This window comes from Triticum urartu, chromosome 6A, assembly GCF_056163025.1.
Source record: "Triticum urartu cultivar PI428250 chromosome 6A, HENAU_Tu73, whole genome shotgun sequence".
Classification (NCBI taxonomy): domain Eukaryota; kingdom Viridiplantae; phylum Streptophyta; class Magnoliopsida; order Poales; family Poaceae; genus Triticum; species Triticum urartu.
In genome coordinates, this window is record NC_141878.1 from 11,035,556 (window position 1) to 11,059,323 (window position 23,768).

Below are 23,768 nucleotides of genomic sequence, written 5' to 3' on the forward strand. Positions count from 1 at the left end.
GAGTTGCTGACCACCGACTGGAAATATAAATATCCCCATGCATTGGTACACGCACTAGAAGAATCGAGGCCTTCTCGGCAGGACTGCTTCTCGGATCATGCTCCTTAGCTCACCGGTTCTGGACAGACAAATCCATGCTCTAACACTACAAGAAACCTATTAATACGTGACGGTCCTAAGCCGTCACAGATCAGCCAAAAACTATCATGCGTGCCCATCCATAATGGATTTGAAATCCATCATGTATATCGCGTCATAATTTGACATCGTACCTTCCATGACGGTTCTTGGTCGTCATGGATTTGTCTCAAGCCCGACCAAGCCCAAACTAGGCCATGACAGAACAAACCGTCATGGACCAATGCCACGTAGGATTTTAAATAGACCAACTGGAATGACATGGCTACCTACGTGGACACTATTTTTCGTCACAGAAACCGTTATGGTTTTAGGATCAATTTAAATTTGGTCCCATCCATTTCTTTCAGCCCAATTTTAATCCAATACAATTCTAGCATAATGAGTTCCGCAAATCATAATGCCCATTTTGGACAAGGAAAATATTTCTAAAGTGTCATACGTTACACAAATCACTCAATATGTAGCCATCCATAGGTATCTACAACCTAGCAGTTTATAATATCCTCCATGAAATGATAATATACAACATATATTGACAAAATATACCACACGACAATGATAGGAACCAGTACAATCCAATTTAAATCAATAAAACATATAAACTACTTAGGTTGCCACTCATGTTCTTGCCGTCGACCATCCTGATGGCAACTATATATCATGGCAGATTCTAATGGAGAACACCATGTAGCTTGCCACCCAATCATACCTACCATATTTACAACAACATTAGAAGAACAAACTTAAAATAAATATATTACACACTTTCCAAAATCCTTACATTTTATTGTGCGTACAAATGAGAATAACAAGGCATCTATCTACTATAAAACAACAATAATAGCAGCAGCAGTTGAGGCCATAGAAATGAGAATAACAAAGTACATTGCTGAAAGAACATACATTGCAGAAGCCAAGTTACTATAGCAGCAACTGTTGAGGCCATATAAATCCACCAAAAATGGCATCACTAACAAACAATATCCATGACACAGAGCCACTGCTCGTCAACCTGGCTGACGTATGCTTCAAATGTTCATGTCTCAACAAGTTTACACATGAAACTAAATATTTATCAAGGCACCGACAATAGTGGACAACACTTGCTTGCCAAGTGAACTCTAAATGGCATGCGAAATAACGAAGAGCCATGGCCAAATCTATAGAAGTGGCAACTGGTTCTGTTAAGAGATACTGAGATAGTGGTTAGGATGTATATGATTACTTTAATTGGAGTGCATGAGATGATAAATTTAGCCACCAAGATCCATGTGGCACAAACAAATTAGTTGAAAATAACACCCTGGTGAAAATGCACAACTCTGTACTAGATCAACTAAATAGGTCTAGTTCAGTAGCAGTTGAGCTGGGCAATAAAAATAGCGGAGAAATCATGTGAGTGGCAGTGGAGAACTAACCCTTGGTTGATCGCGGTTCAGATCCGAACGGCCACCTTGGTTGCCCTATCAAGCTCTATTGTGCGCCATGCAGTGGGACGACTATTACGGAGCTACCTAGACCTGCATCCCAAAAACAAGAAATCATAGTCAGATAATTAGAGTGTTAAGTGATCGAAATAAAAAGAGAGGAATAACATGAAGAAAAAAGATTTAGGATCACTTGTCACAAGCACTATTCAGGTGGGCGACCTAGTGATGGAGCAAAGGAGTTGAAGAAACAATGCGTTGTGTCACCGTGCTGGCAAGTGTAGCTCGGTGTGTGCCTCAAGGTTGAGAGAGAGTGAGCGAACACGCTGCCTTGGTACTAGTAGGTGCACAACTAAAAGTAGTACTACTACTCTAAATTGACTTACTAATACATGGTCACAAATTAACACTGTTTGAACTCTCATTGAACGAAAGAACAGAACTCTCATGGAAATGATGAGAACAATGCTCAGTGAGTATAAAACTCCCATTCATTTCTGGGCTGATGCTATTAACACTGTTTTTCTTGTTATAATCGTGTTTATCTTCACAAGTTCCTTAAGAAAACTTCATATGAGCTTATCACTGGCAAGAAACTGAATGTTTCTTATCTGCGTGTTTTTGGTGCACCTTATTACATTCTTGATATGAATCATTCTTCCAAGTTTGCACCTAAGGCACATGAAGGATTTCATCTTGGTTATGGCTCAAACTCGCATACATATCGTGTATATTATGTTCTCCTCAATTACTATTGGCGGAGGACGACATGTGGGACATGGCTGGATGGAGCTGTAGTACGTGCACGAGAAGCCAGGAACTCAGCATATATGGATGCTGTGTGAAATGTATTGCTGCAGGACTTCTTCCACTCCATCTTACCTCCCTCCTAGTACCTAGTACATTCGCCTTGCACCATCTTAAACTCTACATTCTACCTTTTGTTCGTTCGTCTTCCTGTAGTGCATGCTAGTCCCAATTGAGATATCCTTCTGTGAACTGTGATACCATCCATCTTCCACTAGGCATGAGAGGCACTGGGAAATAAGCTGTGACTTGTGGTGTAGGACCTTCCACGAAGGGCATCCGTAGGGGCGCATGGATCTGGTCTTTCTCGCATTTGCATTAAGATAAGTTTGGATTGAGAGGAAGATTAGGAGTTGCACGCATGTCATCCAATCTATGCTCAACCGTAGCCTGCTGCATGCATGACGCTAGATGACAAGGCCGCACCTTTTGTGGCTCAAACAAAATGCCCTCTCGGCTCTATATCAGCCAGTTGTTTTGAAGATGAGGATGGCCACGTGAAAGCTCCAAGTATAGCTTCTCAGACTTATCGGCGTCAGAGCCTCAAATACAGCAAGCTGATCTTAAGGGTAAACACCCAGGAACACGATTAAGCTAGGTTGACATAGGCACTTGACTTGACAATTGACATGCCTAGTTCAATTCTTTTTCACGGGGTGATTAAAGAACAGGGTACAGATGTGCATATACTAAGGCTAAGCTAGCCTATCGGATGCATGACCAAGTTGGTACTTGAACACTAATACCTCCTAGCCGGATGCTACAGCCACAGTCGGTTGTGTCTTGTAATAATGAGCTGATAAATATACTGCAGACCATCACTTCTGACGCAGAGTGATGAAGAAACCACATTTTGTCTACGCCGCACACTCTTTAAGACTAATGTATAGAATTACATTTTGTACCAAAAGTCCAAAACGAGAAAAAATATGTATAGTACATCATTAAACAATGCAACATGACAAAAACAATAAAAGGCAAAAAAAAAAGGGATAGGTTACCGTATCAATCATAAAAGGACAAGTGGTAACTGAATATATGTGAATATAAATTCATTGGTTTTTCTCTTTTGGCTTTCTCACAGACTACAAAATATACGGGACTCTTTAATAGTCAACACAACTTTAGTACCACAATACAATTTTTCCTAAGAATTTTATGTAATAAAATGGGAATATATGAAATGAGAGTGTGGGGGTCAATTGAAAACCAATCTTAAGAAATCCAGTGTATACTACGACTTGACCAACAAGCAAGATGACTCCGGTTCTTTGAAAGAACCTCTCGCCTGATCAATGTAGGTTTTCCTTTGCCTTGGGAAATGATATTGATAGTTTGGCACCAACCTCCAGTTCGAACGAGGTTTGGCAGCCTCCGACACCAAACATCAAGCCAAAAACATGAATTCATGTTGTTGCACTACGCATAAATTTACCGTGTTGACTCTCTTGATTCTATGCATGTATGTGATGTGGGGGAGAGGATAGAAGAGACAATTTTCATTCTTTAGTAACAATCATTACGATGTGAAATATTTGGAAGCATCACAATCGAATGATTTCTCTCTACGAAGTTGAGGCTCTGCCTAAGGCGGTTAAGTGGTTTTCTAATCACATTATGCTATTGTCCAGTAGATGCACATAGGAAACTAAAAAAATCAACTAGACTATGGAGTTAGCTTTTCCATCTAGTTTCATCTTTGTAGTCATCTCCTTCCATTATGTATACCTCTATTGGTCCCGTCAAAGTACAATAGGAAAGTTTCGAGTGTAGGAACTCATGGATTGATGGCAGCAAACTACAAAGAATAAAAGAACACAATAGGCCATTGCATGCAGCACATTTGATTGATGTTGGTTGACAATGACAGGTGGGACTTCGTTCGATTGAGTTGTACCACGTGCATGTGTTAAATCTGCAACACATCACGAGCCCCCTCCTTCTACTACCAGAAATACCCCTCACACCTTACTAAGCGATGCATTCTACCTAGCTTTCTTCTTATCTCTTCTTTGAGTCAATTTGCATGCTGGTTTTTTGTTGAGACATCCTCCTATGATATACCTTGCTTCTATCTCTCTCCACTAAAATTCATAACCATCTCCTGCTTGTCTACTACTTACCTCATCTTTCATGATGACATAAGTGGGTGAGGAAAAGTAAATAGATGAGGGAATGTGAGGGAGCATGGTCACGCGGTTGGCCATGAGGTGTTAAGCACCCTCCTCTCCAAGATGAGGACAAGCTCTTTGAGAAGTGATGTATAAAGAGGAGCGTGAATAAAGACATTGATGTCCGTAGGGATGTGCCCATGCTTCGCTTCAAGCAACTTGGCATGGTAGGATAGGGAACAATAAATCCAATTGCGTCACAGACTCTTCCACATTCATTTTTTTTTAAGATTTACCTATTAGTGTATTGTTCCACCATTAGTAATACCGGGGGAGGATAGGAATATCATATTTAGATTGGATCATATGAGACACAGATACCCAGCTTCAGATCCTCATAGAGAGGTAATATACCCTACGTGCTGCCTTTGGGGATTATATTTCTCACATGAAGGGTGTTTCTTGTGTTGTGTCAGAGCATATTAAAACTCAGAAGACCCGGGGGATCCTTAACCCACCTTTTATAGTGGACTCGCGCTTGGGTTACAAAGACTCCAGATCGATTTACAGGATAGCAACTAGATGGTTACCACAAGCTCTAATAAATCGGGTATATACATGTCTTATACTCCTAGTTGATGATGCACGCCTGTATTGTAGGAAGACTTTTGAGTCGTTGGCCCAGCCCACCCTATGGTTAGGGGGGTGGATTTATCCTTTTTTACTATACCTGGGTGCTATGTTATCGTTACTAGCCGCCGGGCTGTTCACGATCTGGTTGTTGCTTGTCTTGACGACGTCTCCGCCTAAACAGAATGCTCTAGCCTCCTCCGTTTAGAATGTCTCTTGAGTGGTACTAGCCTGAGTGCGTCGTCATTTTTTTCGATAAAGGACGCTTTTATTACCTCAAAATGTAGCATCAAAGTGATACAAAGCATTAAGAGTATCACCCGGCCTTTGCATAACTAGGATGCACACAGCCAAACACCAGTAGTCTGATAAACAGAAAGATAAAAGACCGACAATTCGGCAACAGTAGAGTCCATAGACCGACACTATGCCTATGTCGAAAGAGATGGTGGACCGAGCCGGAGATTATGCTGCCATCCATGTTGGGTAAAAACCTCCGTAGCCACCTGCTCCAACAGCGTACACACCGCCTTGAATAGCGGTTGGTACTCCGCTCGTTGCAGCGTACACCACGTACGAAGCGAGTGCGTACAACGGAAAATAACCTGCAAAGGAGAAACGGTTTTGTCATTAAAAACAATATCATTTCTACATAGCCAAAGCGACCATAGTAAGGCATACGCTCCCACCCTTATTAGCGTTTTGTATGCATTTGAAATACCGTCCAGCCAATGACCAAAAATATTGGCAACACATGTGGGCGGATACAAATTCGACGCTATTTGAATGGCTGACCACGTAGAACGCGCAAACTTACAGTGAAAAAAGAGGTGTTTAATTGTCTCGTCATGAGTACAAAAACAACACTTCTTACTGCCCGACCAGTTGCGTCGTGCGAGGTTGTCTTTTGTTAGCACAACTCCCCTACGGAGATACCACATGAATATTTTGACTTTAAGTGGTACCTTCGCTTTCCAACTTTTTTGTTATTACTCACCGGTACCTCAGAATGCGTGAGTGCATGATACATAGAGTCTATTGTGAAAGACCCCGATCTAGTAAGGTTCCAGCGAAACACATCACGACCTTGTGTCAGGATAATCGAATACAGACGGGACAATAGATTATTCCATGACATAAGTCGGGTGCCAATCAAATCCCGCCTGAACGAAATATTGGGCGGGGATGAGCTGAGCACTTGCGCAATAGTATTATTCTTATCGCGTGCAATGTTGTATAAGGCTGAGTATTGTTCTCGGAGGCTAGTATTGCCTAGCCAGATGTCTTCCTAAAAACGAATCTCCGACCCGTCCTTTATCACGAAAGACCCAAAGCGAAAGAGATGTTTCTTTGCCGCCATTAGGCCGGCCCAAAAGTGTGACTCTCCAGGTTTCCAATATACCTGAGACACTGCCTTTTGGCCTATATACTTATTGCGCAGCATGGTTTGCCAAACACCATCCTCAGTAAGAAGTTTGAACAACCATTTACTAAGTAGGGCCTCATTCTTGACCTGCAGATCATGAATACTGAGGCCGCCCTGGTCTTTCGGCCTACAAACCACACTCCATTTGGCCAGCCTATATTTTTTCTTTTCACCATCTCCTTGCCAAAAGAACCTGGACCTAAAATAATCCAATCTTTGCAAGACCCCCTTTGGGAGCTGGAAGAACGAAAGCATATAGAGGACCATATTTGTGAGGACAGAGTTTATTAAAACCAATCGTCCTCGAACCGAGAGCAACTTGCCTTTCCAGCTGCTCAAGCGTTTCTCTAGTCGCTCCTCTACATGCTTTCACTCGGCAATGGTGAGACGCCGATAATGAATTGGTATTCCCAAATATTTAATTGGGAATTGTCCATGTGCACAACCAAAAAGGTCGGCATAATCGGCCGCTACATCAACGACTTCTCAAAAGCAGAACAATTCACTTTTATGGAAGTTAATCTTAAGACCCGACATTTGCTCAGACGCTGACAGCAAAAGTTTCAGGTTTCTAGCCTTGTCTAGGTCATGTTCCATAAAGAGAATTATGTCATCGACATATTGCAGAATAGAGAGACCACCATCCACTAGATGTGGCACTACTCCTGTAATCTGTCCGTCCTGCTTGGCGCGCTCAATCAGAATAGCCAACATGTCAGCCACAATGTTAAATAGCATTGGGGATATGGCATCACCCTGTCGTAGTCCTTTTTTTGTCTGAAAGTAATGGCCAACATCATCATTGACTTTGATGGCCACACTACCGCTAGTTACAAAATTTTGGATCCACTTGCACCATTTATCGGAGAAGCCTTTCATCCTTAGGGCCTGTTGGAGGAAAGACCATTTGACCTTATCATAGGCTTTTTCGAAGTCTATTTTGAATACTACTCCACTCATGTTTTTTCGGTGCATCTCATGGATGGTCTCATGCAGGATTATACGCCATCAAGTATGTTCCTTCCTTGCATGAAAGCTGTTTGAGATGGCCGGACAACATGGTCAGCTACCGAGTTTAATCTATTTGTCGCCACTTTGGTGAAAATCTTGAAGCTGACATTAAGGAGGCATATGGGTCTGAACTGTTGAATCCGTTTGGCCTCCTTAATCTTCGGCAATAAGACAATCTCGCCAAAATTAAGTCTGAATAGGTCAAGTCGGCCGGCATGAAAACAATTGAACAACTCTAAAAGGTCAGACTTGATGATATCCCAGAAATTCTGATAGAATTCCGCGGGGAAACCATCAGGGCCTGGAGCTTTGTTATGTTCCATTTGGAACACCGCAGCTCGCACCTCCTCTTCTGAGAATGGTGCCGTTAGGATATCGTTTTCTTCTGCCGTGACATGTGGAATATCATCTGTTCGGGTCTCATCAAGGGTGAAATTCCCTTCAGTCGGCGCTCCGAAAAGAGATCTGTAGTATTTGGTGATATAATTTTTGAGCTCCTCCCGACCTTCGATCCTCCCCTCATCTTGTTGGAGACTATAAATACATTTCTTCCTATGCCGCCCATTGGCGACCAATTGGAAGTATCTTGTATTACTATCACCCATTAAAATGAAGTCAGCTTTGGATCTCTGGTAGTATTTGATCTCATCTTCTCGCAGTAGACGGGCAACCATCTCATTAGATTGATTTTTCAATTCAAGCTCTTGCCGAGATAATGTGTGCGTCTCTGCAATTTTGTCGAGGTCATCAATGATGGTACAGAGCCTTTGTTTTTCCTTTTTATAAATTCCATTGGTGTGTTTTGCCCATCCAGAGAGGTGTCGCCTCATGGCTCTTATTTTAAAGACCCATCGCTGAATAGGTGTACGACCAACAGCGGGCCTCTCCCAAACATTCTTGATCATGTCTACGAATCCGTCCCTATGCAGCCATCCCAATTCAAATTTGAAAGGGAGCCGGGTGGCTGGGTTCGTAGAGTTAGAATCCAGAATGATGGGTGCATGATCCGATAAGGCCTGGATACGCTCTACGGCTCGCACGGTTACCAGAGGAAATTTTAGTTCCCATTCGGTATCCATTAGTACCCTATCGAGCTTCTCGTATGTCGGCACAGATCGGTTGTTTGCCCAAGTGAACTGACGACCCGACATACTGGTCTCCCGAAGATCCAAACTGTCTATCACAGCATTGAATAGGAATGGCCAATGAGTGTTCGTCACAGAACTCATGTGGAATAAAAATAATATGTCGAGTAGTATTAACCCAAAGAGCAGGAATAGCAAGGCTTGTGAGCTAATAACGGGCAAACTCTGGTAGTATCCAGTCATTTTGAGTAGATGGAGACTGGCTAGTGACCCAATGTGGGGGCATACCATTAATCCTGACTAAATTTTATAATCATATAGGGTTTTTTGAGTGAATCTGGTTCAATCAATGTTGCTCTAGGGAAATACTCTCCGAATCCGTGAAAAAATAGTACGGAGGGTTATGGGAAATATGGGATTTCATAGGCTAAGATGGTCGAGACGTGGTGCCATGGGGCCCAGATGACCTCCCCAAGTGGGTGGGCCCTTGGCCGCATGGGTGGCCCCGTGGCGTCTTCCCGTGCTTTCTGGATTCCTCTACTTCTGAAATACTATTTGTCAAAAATCCCCGTGGTATCTTGAGCTCCATAAATATTGATTTTTTATAAAACAAAAAATTCAGGACAAGGCACTGGCTCTGGACACTTAATTATTACGTTGGTCTACAAAAATAATACTCCCTCTCTTCCATAATGCACTGCATTTTTTTAAAGATTTGACAAAGGTTTTGGATTTACATCTAGAATGTGAAACATAAATTATTACATTCATTCATTAGTAGGGAAAACCCTAGTAGTAGCGCTTATTTTATATCTAGTAGTAGCGCTGGTACCAGCACTACCACTAAGGCGCTACAACTAACTAGTAGCAGTAGCGCTGGAAAGGGAGCGCTACTGCTATACATAGTTAGCAGTAGCGCTTTCCTTTGGACAGTGCTAAGTAGCAGTAGCGCTTGTTCTAAAAAGCGCTGCTGCTAAATTTTCCTGTATTTTAAAAAATATAGCTTATTTTCTTTGTGTGGTTCTATATACAGTACTTTCATCATATGATTTTATGACCATGATTACTTATTATATATAATAGTGGGTGAAATGATCGTGGAGTAGATTCAAGTGGAGGCAACATGTGGTGCATGTCGAAAGTACTACTCTAATCCAAACTTGATCTAGTTTGCATTAGTAGTACTTTCGATGTGCACCACATGTTGGCTCCTCTTGAATCTAATCCAGATTCATTTCATCGACTGATATATATATAATAACTCATCATGCTCATGTAACAACTTAGGATCATGCATCATCGATCATAATAACAAATAACTCATCATTGGTATCATAATAACAAGTCATACTCATCATCATCGATCATACAACTTCTACTCGATACCACATCATCATCATAGTCATCTAACCAATCCTGCTTAGTTGTTCTTAGCACATGAGCATGAGTATTATTAACTAGGACCTACTACCTTCTCTTAGGTAAAATAGCATAAAACAAGATAGACCCTGACTCTCCATTATGGAGAATGGAGATTATCCTGTCTTCAATTCTTGCCTTTCACACAATGTTGCTTCAAAGTACCTCCTTACGACTGTCCATATATTTTTCCATTCATTGATTTTCATGTCTCCACTTCTTTTATAAATCCGATATGGACAGGTGAGATTCGTAGGATGACCTGGCTGTATGTTGAAAACATCAAGGCGACCATTCTGATACATCAGATGAGGCACACAATCATTCAGGATTTTCTATTGAAAAATATAGTAATAACTTCATAGTTAGCAATGTAGTTAAGTTCTAAAAGAATTTATGCAAAAGATGCACGGATGTCGTAATAGTAAAAAATCTTACCATGGCATCTCCATGGATGTTACCGTAGTTCAACACGTGCACTAGTGGCACGTGTTGACCATAATGTGGAGGAATTTTATAATAGATATTGTAATTCTCAAGATCAGTACAAAATGCGACCAGATGATTTTTGCCCTGATAAGTTAACTTAGAGCCATCGGTGTAGTAGGTTCTGTCTACCATGTTCCAAAATAAGCTATCAACTATTTTGAAATGAACAATATAAATTAGTTAATAACTATGTTTGAGAAACTCACATAGCGGTAGAATTAGAAGCGTATCACCAAGGACCCAAATGTCCATATTGTCTTGGTCGATGTCAGGATCACCAAGATCCATGGTGACAAGCATACCCTCATAAAAATCATACATCTTGCAAAGTGCTTCCCAATTTTTGCAACCAAAATGGGTTACGCCCTCAGAATTATACAGATTTACTTCAAAATCCATATCATGATGAGTCCTTGGGTGAATTTTCTTTGTTTCAAAATTTCATGGTATTCAAAATCCATCCTCTCCAATACATAGCGTCTTGCATGGCATGGATAAGCTACTCGAATTGTAAAAGATGAAAATTACATGTTGAAATAGTTGAAGTCATGCTTAATTACGAAAAAAAACACTTTTCGTTGTTGCGTACCGTTTCAACATCGAAGGTCTCCTGGATCTTAATGTTGAAGCGCCGATCTTCGTCCAGGTGAGGCCTATCGTACAGACCTCGGTCGTCATTGCACCAGCTGCACTCCTCCGGGAGACTTTCGTCGCCCGATGACGACATTTCCTACGTTCATAATTCAAAGATTAAACTTGTACAATTCAATATATGTACTATAAAAATTAAATTAGATCATTATTATTCATCATGGGTTGACTATCGGTCTGCCGAGTCTATATGGTGGAGACTCTCCCTCACTGATTCCTCTCTGACATTTGCGACCGTCGGTGATGGTCGTTACTCCTCCTTCCCCTAGTGCATAACAAAGGTCTAGCACAAGGAGAAGGACAAACGACCCCCACGACAATGGTCGGGATTCTTCGTCCTTTCTCATATATGGTGGATATAGTCCCTCATAGATTTTTCGACCGTCGGTGATGGTTGTTATTCCTCCTTACCCTAGTGCATAACAAAGGACCAGACAAGGAGAAGAAGGAAAAACGACCCCCACGACAACAGTCGGGCTTCTTCGTCCTCTCTCATATATGGTGGATACACTCCCTCACTGTTTTTTTGACCTTCGGTGATGGAGCCTCGATAGACTTAAAGTCAACCCGAAATGTCGTTTAATTATTTTTCGAGAAAATCCAGGTCACTCGATATTTCCTACATATTCTAGCACAAGTCATGCCAGAATTCACGTAAAAATCCGGCATGACCTTCGCTAAAAAAGGACATATCGAGCGCCTGAAATTTGCCGGAATGGAAATTAATCAACACTCCGGCAAAACATAGGCCACTATAGGAGGTGTAACCTGCAAACATGGCCAGCCACTTGGGCAAGCACATATCCTATTTGAGCAACACAGGATATACATGTTTATATCTACATCATATGAGCATTCAAACTTGATGGAGTAGTTTTCCAATTTGAGCATTCAATAAGCAAAACCAAATTGTAAAATAAATTAGCATTCATTCAATAAGCAAAACTAAACCATCTCTTTCGTCCATACATCGTCGAATATTATCACTAATAGATCTCGAATAGTATCATACATATAACATCACTAATACAGTTAAAACCGTAGCGAACGAAGGGTATCGGCGCAGGCGGTGGATACCCAAAGAGAAGGAACCATCACAGGATCATAGCTCCAGTGAGATCCCTGAAGAACCTCCCCGGTATTGGAGAACCTGCCCTCCAACGGAACCATGTAGCGACGGACGTGCTCGTCCTCCTCGCTGACACGGTGACGTACCACCTCCGCGGGGTCCTCAATCCACCGCACCATCACTGGCCCATCGGACCGCCATCAAAGAAGGTTCGGGTCAACGACGGGCTGGCTCCTCACCAAGCTACGCCCCGCGGAAGATAGCACCTCCTAGTACCAGCCCGACGGAACCCAGTCCCGAACATGTCTCCGCACCAAGCCCAGGCCTCCTCCGCCGAGTCGACGACGAGGATGCAGGATAGGCATCGTCGACGTCGATGTGGGAATAATTGGTTTAACTAAAAAAATAAACTAGTTCTATTAATTTTCTTACTAAAAATAAACTAGTTCTATAGTAAAATTTTAATTAGATCATCAAATCTCATATACGTAAATTTTCTTACTAAAAATAAACTAGTTTTATTAATTCAACTAGTTCAACTAAGCACTTACTATAAATAAAATACACTAGTACTTACTAAAAATAAACTAGTTTAACTAGTTCTATTAATTTTCTAACTAATTATATTAAACACTTACTAAAAAATAGTAAAAAAACTATATTGAATTTTTTCTATAAACTAAACACCACTGCCCTAAATTAGCATCTACTTAATTAGTTACCTAACTTACTTCCCTAACTAAAAAACATCTAAGTTAGTTAACTAAATTCACCTAAGTTAATTAACTAAATTCACCTAAGTTGCCTAACCTAATGAACTAAATGGAGGGAGGAGGAGTACCTCACGGTGGTGGAGGAGGCCGGCGGGGGAAGAGGCCGGCGCAGGGAGGAGACCGACGGGGGAGCAGAGCTGGTGCGGGTGAGGGTGGCCGGCGGGGGAGGAGGCCGGCGCGGGGGAGGGTGGCCGGCGGGGGAGCAGAGCCGGCACGGGCGAGGGTGGCTGGCGGGAGAGCTCCGGCGCGGGGGAGGACAACGGCGACAACGGCGGAGAGAGGCGAGTGAGTGTGTGAGGGCTGGGGAGTGAGAGAGAAGTCAAGCGCTGGCCGTTGGGCTGGATAAAGAGCCCGTAGTAGTAGCGCTTATTTGTAGAAAGCGGTAGCAGTAGCGCTTCATACATAAAAGTGCTACTACTATGCCTGGCCCGCTGGCAACGGCCTGGCAATTGTAGTAATAGTGTTTTTTTACTAAAACAACGCTATTGATAAGTGCATAGTAGTAGCGCTTTTTATAAAAAGCGCTACTGATAAGTAGCAGCAGCGCTTTGTTATAAAAAGCGCTACTACTATGCTACTGTTTATAAGCATTTCCCTAGTAGTGATTATTAGAAGTAATTTAACATTATATGATATTTTAGATATAAATAGTTTTCTCTATAAATTTCGTCAAAGTTTGCGATGTTTGTCTTTGTAAAAAACCTATCAGCTCTACATTGTGGAACAGAGGGAGTATAAATTGCTATAAAAAGTATCTAAAAGTGGTAACATAATAGTAGAAGGATTTTTTTGGAAAAAGTATCTAATAGTGGTAACATAATAACATATTTTGGAACGCTATTATTTCCAGATTTTTGTCAAAAATTCCAAACATTTTCAAAATTAACAAAGATTTTAAATTTACATGAATATATTTTAAAATTTTGTAAGCATTTTTGAATTCACAAACATATTTTAAATTCATGTTAAGAACATGTTTTGTACAGCAACAACATCCATATGGTAACAAGCAAGACGAGCCAATAAAAGTCCATCACTCAAAGCACATAAAAAATGTATATTACTCAAGACGTTTCTGACTTCCTCGTCTTTCCTCGAATAAACTACTCCCTCCATACAGAAATATAAGAGTGTTTGGATCACTTCTTTACAGTGAGAATAACTAGCAATGTACTGGCGTGCTCTGCACGCAGGGGCGGCGTCACCGTAGTGCAGGTATGGGCAGCCGTCCCGGGTAGCTGGAATGTGTGCGTAGAGTACCCCTTACAACTTGAATGCCCTCATATTGCAGACCCACTTGTTTCCATGTCATAGTTTGTATTTCAGTAAAAGAAAACTAATCATACAAGTACAAGTGCATCACACATAAGCAGACTACTCACTGTTAGCTTGGACTAGCCACTAGTTGTTTAAAAGGAAAAAAATTCATGGTCTCAACAAGAACAATATACAGATGATCATCATAAAGGGCAAACCTTGCAGGATCATACTTGAGCACAGGGAATATGGGCGGCCAAATCATCATAAAAGGCTTGTCATAACTGAATTGCTGATCGTTTTATGTGTCCTCATGCACTTTACGCAGTGTCTTGCTCGAGACGTCCAGATAGAGTGTGCATCCACGCAATCCTCAAGAAAACAAACTCAGCATTGTTTCCAACCTGGCTTATCTGGATATTTGCCTTATGCTCATCCTCAAGCGTGTGAAATAACATCCTCAAATAAATGGTATCGACCAGCAACCAATTGTCCCCCTTTGACAGCCAGAGGCGAAGTTGAAATCCATCGACATGGATAAGATATACACCGGAAGCATCATTGGCAGGTGGCAACATGGTCCTAAAATAGTTATAGACCACTCCTTGTGGGAGTTCAATTGTGGAGAAATTTGAGGCCGACAAATCCAAGACAATGATGCCGTTATTATTGCCGGCCAGGATATCGATTTTGTTCTCGACGAGCATAGCTTTTTGGTCAATATGCCTAACACAGGTCTGGCACGTGGCTGAGGTATGAAGGCACCAAACACCATATTGCAACACATACACACGCACCAGGAACATCCTTGAGTCCTTCGTACCCAACACATACAGGTAGGACAAGCCACTGTCGCAACCTTCGTTGGAGAGCATTGCACTGAACCATTGGAGATTGTGTTCCACGCACGGGAATGGAGTGATGATGGGCTATCACATGGCACAAAGGGCGGTGCACTACAAGTGTCACTTCTGTCCATTTTTGTCAAGCCGGTGAAGACAGCGCTGTTTTGGCAGTGCTTGGTCAGTATAGTGCCATCATGGATACCGAACATATAGTCAGCAAGGTGAAGGATGACAGTGGCAAGCTCTGGCGGCTGAGGGAGCATCAGGACAAAGCGTGGAGCAGAAAACTTGCTGTGATGGGCTCAGGGCCAAAAAAACTCTAGGGGCGTGGGCCGAGGCAACATTATGTGAAAGGGTGGACCACCTAGATTCTGCAATGAGACCGACCACTCGAAGAAGTAGTAGCCTATGAGGCAGGGTAGGGGGAGCTTGCAAAAACGGCAGAGGAAGGCAGGTTCTGTCGCATGCCCGACCTAGCGCTTGCACACGAGGGCGGCATGAACAAGGGTGGTGGGGAAGCCGACGTGGACAATGATCTCCCTGAGGAGCTTTTCTTCGTCGAGAACCTTGCATACGGCTCCGCTGCAAGCTTTGTCCCGGCATCCACGCATCGCTCGACCTTGGAAAATGGGTCGCAGCCAAAAACACAAGTGCAGATGGGCATCAATGCGATGGACAAAGACAAATGCAGATGGGCATCAACCAACAATTTTGGCACACAGCAGCATTGGTTCATCCATCCACCCATCAAGCATAACAGCCACAAACTGAGTGCAAGAACTGAGAAATAGATGGGAGATAGGGAATCTCCCCAGTAGCAGCATCCATCTTCTATCCTCCTTGCCTTCCCCTCAGTTGAACACTGCCGACAAAAGTAATTTTAGGTAGAGTGTTTAGGGGGAAATATGTAGGTAGGTAAGACAACTAAGGTTTGATCCCCACAAGAGAAGAGAAGAGAAGAAAGAAGAATATATCGGGGAAGGGGAATGACTAACCTTTGATCTGGAGAGGAGACGAAGGCACCAGCAGCAACCGCCGTGGATGTGCTCAGGTTGCCGGCGAAATCCCTGCGCCCTTCACTTCTTCCGAACGCTGCGTTGGATTGTGGCTGCCTAAAGCGAGTGAAAGTGAGAAGGAGAGGAGGCAGGGGACGGCCTCGTTGGCCAGCTCCATCATTTCAACGTCCATATTTTTCTATATTTTTTGTGCGGGGTCTTATTTTTGTGTATATAATATATATATATGCGTAATCAAACTTAGAAAAATTGACTTTTTTTACTTTATATGCCATTTATTAGGCGATGAAGGGAGTAGCTTTTGTTTTGGAACAACATGAAGGGAGTAGTTTGTTGTGTTCGCTCCTGTTCTAGCATACTCTCTGAGTAGGACGATGCTATACACTACCACAATCGCACCCTATGCCGACGACCCAGGCCGTCGGCATAGCCTTGATTCCCGTCGGCATAGATTGTGTTTGATTTTATTTATTTTTTTATTTGTTTTCAGATCAATTCAATTCAAATATACAACAGATATATATGATGGAAATAGACATATAGAACACATCTAAGTATCATCCGGCACCGTCACAACAATATATGCATAAGCATCATCACAATCAACATAAACATAAGCATAAGCATATAAAGAAGCACACAAGTCATCTAAAGGATCATCAAAGACCACAAGTTTATCATCACCATCACCACACACAAGTCATCTAAAGAAACATAAGCAAAAGGATTAAGCGCCAAGACGTCGAGCACCGCGGAGGTCGACACCGCCAAGACCGCTGAAGCCCAGGTCGTCACTGCTAGCAGCAGCGCTACCGCCAAGACTACCTCCGCCTCCGCCTCCGTGGATCGGAGTGGTCGGGGTAAGTGACTCGGGGGTGTTGCGAAGACCACTGCCAACGGTTGATCCACCGGTTCCTGGATGTTGAAAAGACATATTAACGAGATATATGACTGTGTTGAAAGGTATGATATGCTTTGGGTGAATAGATTGGGGATGAACTAGCCGGCGAGGGGCCAGCGTTCTGTGCCACAAAATCCTCAAAGGTCAGTAGCCTTGGTTGTGCTGGAGGACCTTGTGCTGGTTGCAATTGAGGACACCTGTCGGCCGCCATTTCCTGAAAAGCGTGCTGCATCTGGCGATCCCTCTGCTCATGGTATGCATAAAGGCTCTCGTGCCATGCCATGGTCTACTGGCGTGTGTACTCCAGGTAGGCCTACGGTATGACATGACGGAACTCATAAAACTACTAAATGCAGAAAATAAAGTGAGCAATGAAGATAAGAGGGAAAATACTTACAGATTGTCGCTCCTGAAAGAGGGACTGTGACTGTCCACTGGTCATTGGCGTGCTCGTGCGCTGGCTCAGCCTCGGGTCGATCCGACGGAGCTGTGTGTAGGATATAGTAGGAGTGATCATAGCATCGAGAACCGCCTCCCGACCGTGCTCCTTGGGCCCCATGCCCACCACCACCCTATCGTCCAGATCCGCCGCAATGGGGTCAGGTGTGTCAGGATGTAACTTCAGATACACATCGGAGTAGGCCTTCTTCCTCTGCGCGGTCTTCTTACCATAGTACTTGGGCTCGCCTGGCTTGGAGTCCTTCCGCGTATGGGCGATCTCCCACGCCTGCATGTGTGAGAGCGGCCGCTTCAGTTTCTCCTCCTGCACCACCAAACAGAGGTTAGTCATACATAAGAAAGTGATGGTAAATAGAAGAAGAATGTTTAATGGGGTTAGTCATACATTAATTGCCTTGTGGAGATAGTGGTTTCGGTTTCCCTGAGCATGTGCTCCCTCCTTCCCTCGGTTAGCCTTGTTTTTGATTCTCGTAGCCGCCCAGGCTCCAGCCTCATCACACCAAAGATCCGCCAATGCCGCCCTGGACTCGTCTTTTCCATAACACCAATTTGGACACACCTACATAATGAAAGCATAATGGCATGTCAACACGAAACGGTGAAATGTACCACAAGGTAATGAAAGCATAATGAAAAATCTTTTTATACTTACCGCCAAGTACTCGTGCCTTTCCAAGGTAATGCCCATCCTCCGCGCTTCTTCCTTGGTCATCTTCACACCAAGATAGTCGTGATAGTATGTCGAGATGGCCACATAGCGCACCTCGTACTGCATCTGGCGGGCCTTCTTCTTGCATTGGCGGAGCACGATCTGGTCCGCTCTGGCCTTGTTCTCTGGAAGAACTCGATAGAATTTCTACAATCATGCATGAAACAAGAATGGAAGAAGCCATGAGTTAAATCATTCATGAAACTAGAATGGACTTGTGCTTCTGAAGAGAACTCACCCAGAAAGTAGTGATCACGGCCTTGGCATGGGTCTCATGGTCCGCGTGGAGGGCTGCTTCCCAGTAGTCCCGGCTCGTGGCCAAAACCCGACGGTTCGGGTGCCTGACTGGATCCGGAGAGTACAACCCCGACCAGTATAACTTCAGCAAGACGGTGATGAGGCCATTGGGAATACGGACCCCTTTAGAATATATCCAGTTGCTGCAAAAGAATGAACTATCAGCATGTGACAGGCAAAATAAATAACATCCAGAATGAGCATGTGACAAGCAAAATAATGAAATTATTATAAAGTGGCACTTACTCTTTCCCCGTGGGCTCAATGAGCCACTTCTGCTCCCCAGTAGCAGGAACCTGCTTTGGTAGCTTCGCGTTACCACACAGCCACCCCTTGTTGTCAAGCCCCTTCCCGCCACCACCATCATCCCCGCCACCACCATCATCCTCGCCTGCCTCTCCCTCCCCAACCTCCTCCTCCTCCTCCTCCTCCTCGCCTGCCTCCTCCTCCACCTCCTCCTCGGCCCCATCCCGAACCTCCTCCTCCTCCTCCTCCTCGCTAGAGGATACCTCACTATAGGAGGGTACCTCACTAGAGGAGGGCCTCGAAGACAACACCCCTAAGTCGGTGAGGGTGCGCTCTTTCTGGCCGCGACCCCCTGTAGTGGCTCTCCCCCCACCACCTCGCCCTCTAGGGGCTCTCCCCCCGCCCCCTCCTCCTCTAGGGGCACCTCTCCCTTGACCTCCCTGTGAGGAGTCATCGTCAAGTTGCCGGGGGGAGGATTACGTGCTCGACCACTCCGACTAGGTAGGCCGATGACCTTGCGTAGGAAACCCACGCCGTCGGCCTTCCCCTTGCCCATGTTCCACGAACCTGCATTGAAAAAATAAGCAATTAGTAAGTTAATGACATGAAGGAAAAGGAATGATAATAAGGAATAATAAACACATTAATAAAAATGCATAAAAAGGCGTATTCCTAAACTATAGAAAAAAAGACTTGAAACGTACATCTGCTAGAACCCATATGAATCATCACTGTTGTAACCTCTTTCTCGGTCTGTCTCATCATCACTATCAATCATATAATCTTCATTGTCTGAAGGAGGTGGAGTCTCTTCCTCGTCGTCAGCGTCTTCGTTTAACTTTTCTAGCATAAGTATGTCATTTTCACTGACAATGGTCTCACCATCATTCCGTGCATCATCATCGTTTGGATCCACATCATCATCACCCAATGGTCTAGCGTCATCGTTTCTAACCACATCATCATCATCAGGTTGCTCTTGATAGAACACTCCCTCGTATGTCATGGGGTTAATGTTGTAGTAATCATCTTCATTCGGGTCCGGTAGCTTACCATGTGGCAACACCTTGAACACAACTTCCCAACCCTTTAGGTACTCTTTCTGGCATGGGTAAGGCAGATAATATACTTGTGTAGCTTGGGTAGCCGCAATGAAGAGATCGGCTCCAGCATAGACTGTTGATGGTTTAATTTCGACCAAACCAATGGAAGGCGTATGTTTTACCCCCTCCCGTGGATCGAACCATCGGCATTTGAACACAAGCAGACTTAGGGTCTCGCGCCCCTGGCGGAATTTAATCTCGTATATATTTTGTACCCTTACGTAGTAGTCTACTGAATTTTGACCAGGGGTATACACACCGGTATTTATAGTTTTGGGATCGGGCCGGCTGTACTGGTGCTCCTCTGTATGGAAGCGATACCCATTCACATCATACTTTTTACATGTCATGACGGCAGGGTCAAAACCCATGGAAACCCATCTCAACTCATCATCCATAGATATGTTCGGATCTTTTCCCTACAAGTATAATTGAAATTGCTGCGTGCATTAGTTCGGTTAACTAATAAATGTTGAACTAGGTATTTAATAGGGGAGTCTGGAAAATTACTTTCTCCATGAACCAAGCAACAAAATTTTTACGTCCAGGGTTTCCATGATGGAGAAGAGTAAGTGCCTCCGCCTCAGTAGGAGGATTCATTCCCGTCGATTCCTCTTGAACGAAATCACTAAAAAAAGAAAAGCGGTGTTAGACCGGGACTAAGTGAACATAGAACATGATGATGTGGAAGACATAAAGGAATGGTGTAGTGGTATTACCTCATCCACACTTCCTCAACTTCCTTGATGTTGTGCAAGATATAGAACATGAGGTCCTCCCACTCTTGCCGTGGCATGTTATAAGATTTCGAGGCCCCAGCCCTCCCACCTTGCGCGTTGAATAGATGGCGCCTGGGTTGTTACTTGGGCTCTTCTATATTGTATCGAGGCACCTTGTTATGCAGATGGGGAATGTGGTCTCAACAGTATGCTGTCCTGAGGTCTGACACCTCCTCTAGGATAACTGCCTCAGCTATGGAAGCTTCAATCTTAGCTTTGTTTCCAGATTTCCGTTGGAGATGCTTATTTTGTCTCTCAGGGCCGTACTGCCAGCGATTCTGCATAGCCCCCCCCCCAACAATACCTCGTTCGCGAGGTGCAGAATGAAATGTGTCATCAGAGTAAAGAAGCCTGGCGGAAAGATCTTCTCTAGCTTGACTATCAACTCCGGTGCATTCTTATGCAATTTTTCAATCACGTCTTTACTTACTTCTTTAGCACAGAGCGTGCGGAAGAAATGGCTTAGCTCGGCAAGCACTCGCCAGACATGCTCGGGGACATAGCCTCGAACCATCACCAGCATTATCCGCTCAATCCATACATGGTAGTCATGACTCTTCAGGCCCGTCACTTTGTCCGTTGAAAGATAGACTCCCTAACTTATATTCGATGCATAACCATCGGCGAACTTCAAAATTTGTTTCAGCCAGATAAGTGAAGGAAATATGCCCTAGAGGCAATAATAAAGTTATTATTTATGTCCTTATATCATGATAAATGTTTATTATTCATGCTAGAATTGTATTAACCGGAAACATAATACATGTGTGAATACATAGACAAACAGAGTGTCACTAGTATGCCTCTACTTGACTAGCTCGTTAATCGAAGATGGTTATGTTTCCTAACCATAAACAAAAGAGTTGTTATTTGATTAACGGGATCACATCATTAGGAGAATGATGTGATTGACATGACCCATTCCATTAGCTTAGCACCCGATCATTTAGTATGTTGCTATTGCTTTCTTCATGACTTATACATGTTCCTATGACTATGAGATTATGCAACTCCCGTTTGCCGGAGGAACACTTTGTGTGCTACCAAACGTCACAACGTAACTGGGTGATTATAAAGGAGCTCTACAGGTGTCTCCAAAGGTACATGTTGGGTTGGCGTATTTCGAGATTAGGATTTGTCACTCCGATTATCGGAGAGGTATCTCTGGGCCCTCTCGGTAATGCACATCACATAAGCCTTGCAAGCATTGCAACTAATGAGTTAGTTGTGAGATGATGTATTACGGAACGAGTAAAGAGACTTGCCGGTAACGAGATTGAACTAGGTATTGAGATACCGACGATCGAATCTCGGGCAAGTAACATACCGATGACAAAGGGAACAACGTATGTTGTTATGCGGTCCGACCGATAAAGATCTTCGTAGAATATGTAGGAGCCAATATGGGCATCCAGGTCCCGCTATTGGTTATTGACCGGAGACGTGTCTCGGTCATGTCTACATTGTTCTCGAACCGTTGGGTCCGCACGCTTAAGGTTTCAATGACAGTTATATTATGAGTTTATGAGTTTTGATGTACCGAAGGAGTTCGGAGTCCCGGATGAGATCGGGGACATGATGAGGAGTCTCGAAATGGTCGAGATGTAAAGATCGATATATTGGATGACTATATTCAGACATCGGAAAGGTTCCGAGTGATTCGGGTATTTTTCGGAGTACCGGAGAGTTACGGGAATTCGCCGGGGAGTATACGGGCCTTATTGGGCCATACGGGAATAGAGGAGAGAGGCCAAAGGAAGGAGGCCTGCGCCCCCCCTCTGGTCCGAATTGGACAAGGGGCGCAGCCCCCTTTTCCTTCTTCCTCTCCCCCTCTTTCCCCTTCTCCTACTCCAACAAGGAAGGAAGGAGTCCTACTCCCGGTGGGAGTACGACTCCCCTTGGCGCGCCCCCTCCTAGGACGGCCGCCCCCTCCCCCTTGCTCCTTTATATACGGGGGCAGGGGGGCACCTCTAGACACACAAGTTGATCTTCGTGATCGTTCCTTAGCCGTGTGCGGTGCCCCCCTCCACCATATTCCACCTCGGTCATATTGTAGCGGTGCTTAGGCGAAGCCCTGCGACGGTAGAACATCAAGATCGTCACCACGCCGTCGTGCTGATGGAACTCCTCCCCGACGCTTTGCTGGATCGAAGCCCAGGGATCGTCATCGAGCTGAACGTGTGCCAAGAACTCGAAGGTGCCGGAGTAACGGTGCTTGGATCGGTCGGATCGTGAAGACGTACGACAACATCAACCGCGTTGTCACAACGCTTCCGCTGTCGGTCTACAAGGGTACGTAGATCACACTCTCCCCTCTCATTGCTATGCATCACCATGATCTTGCGTGTGCGTAGGAATTTTTTTGAAATTACTACGTTCCCCAATAGTGGCATCCGAGCCTAGGTTTTATATGTTGATGTTATATGCACGAGTAGAACATAAGTGAGTTGTGGGCGATATAAGTCATACTGCTTACCAACATGTCATACTTTGGTTCGGCGGTATTGTTGGACGAAGCGGCCCGGACCGACATTACGCGTACGCTTGCCCGAGACCGGTTCTCCCGACCTACTTTGCACATAGGTGGCTTGCGGGTGACAGTTTCTCCAACTTTAGTTGAACCGAGTGTGGCTATGCCCGGTCCTTGTGAAGGTTAAAACAACATCAACTTGACAAACTATCATTGTGGTTTTGATGCGTAGGTAAGATTGGTTCTTGCTTAAGCCCGTAGCAGCCACGTAAAACATGCAACAACAAAGTAGAGGACGTCTAACTTGTTTCTGCAGGGCATGTTGTGATGTGATATGGTCAAGACATGATGCTAAATTTTATTGTATGAGATGATCATGTTTTGTAACCGAGTTATCGGCAACTAGCAGGAGCCATATGGTTGTCGCTTTATTGTATGCAATGCAATCGCGCTATAATGCTTTACTTTATCACTAAGTGGTAGCGATAGTCGTGGAAGCATAAGATTGGCGAGACGACAACGATGCTATGATGGAGATCAAGGTGTCGCGCCAGTGACGATGGTGATCATGACGGTGCTTCGGAGATGGAGATCACAAGCACAAGATGATGATGGCCATATCATATCACTTATATTGATTGCATGTG

General features: G+C 44.0%; 1 protein-coding gene and 1 pseudogene across 1 annotated transcript; both read right to left on the reverse strand.

The window, feature by feature from the left end:
• Positions 1-1,655: 1,655 nt before the first annotated feature.
• On the reverse strand, positions 1,656-17,341 carry LOC125540692 (uncharacterized; annotated as a pseudogene).
• A 63-nt stretch (positions 17,342-17,404) lies between these two features.
• LOC147963140 (uncharacterized) lies at positions 17,405-18,332 on the reverse strand. The gene is made up of 3 exons (XM_087527505.1): positions 18,170-18,332; positions 17,903-18,076; positions 17,405-17,785 (listed from the first exon to the last, which is right to left on the reverse strand). The coding sequence occupies exons 1-3, from the start codon at positions 18,290-18,292 to the stop codon at positions 17,405-17,407; spliced, it is 678 nt and encodes a 225-aa protein (XP_087383631.1). The 5' UTR covers positions 18,293-18,332.
• Positions 18,333-23,768: the final 5,436 nt, after the last annotated feature.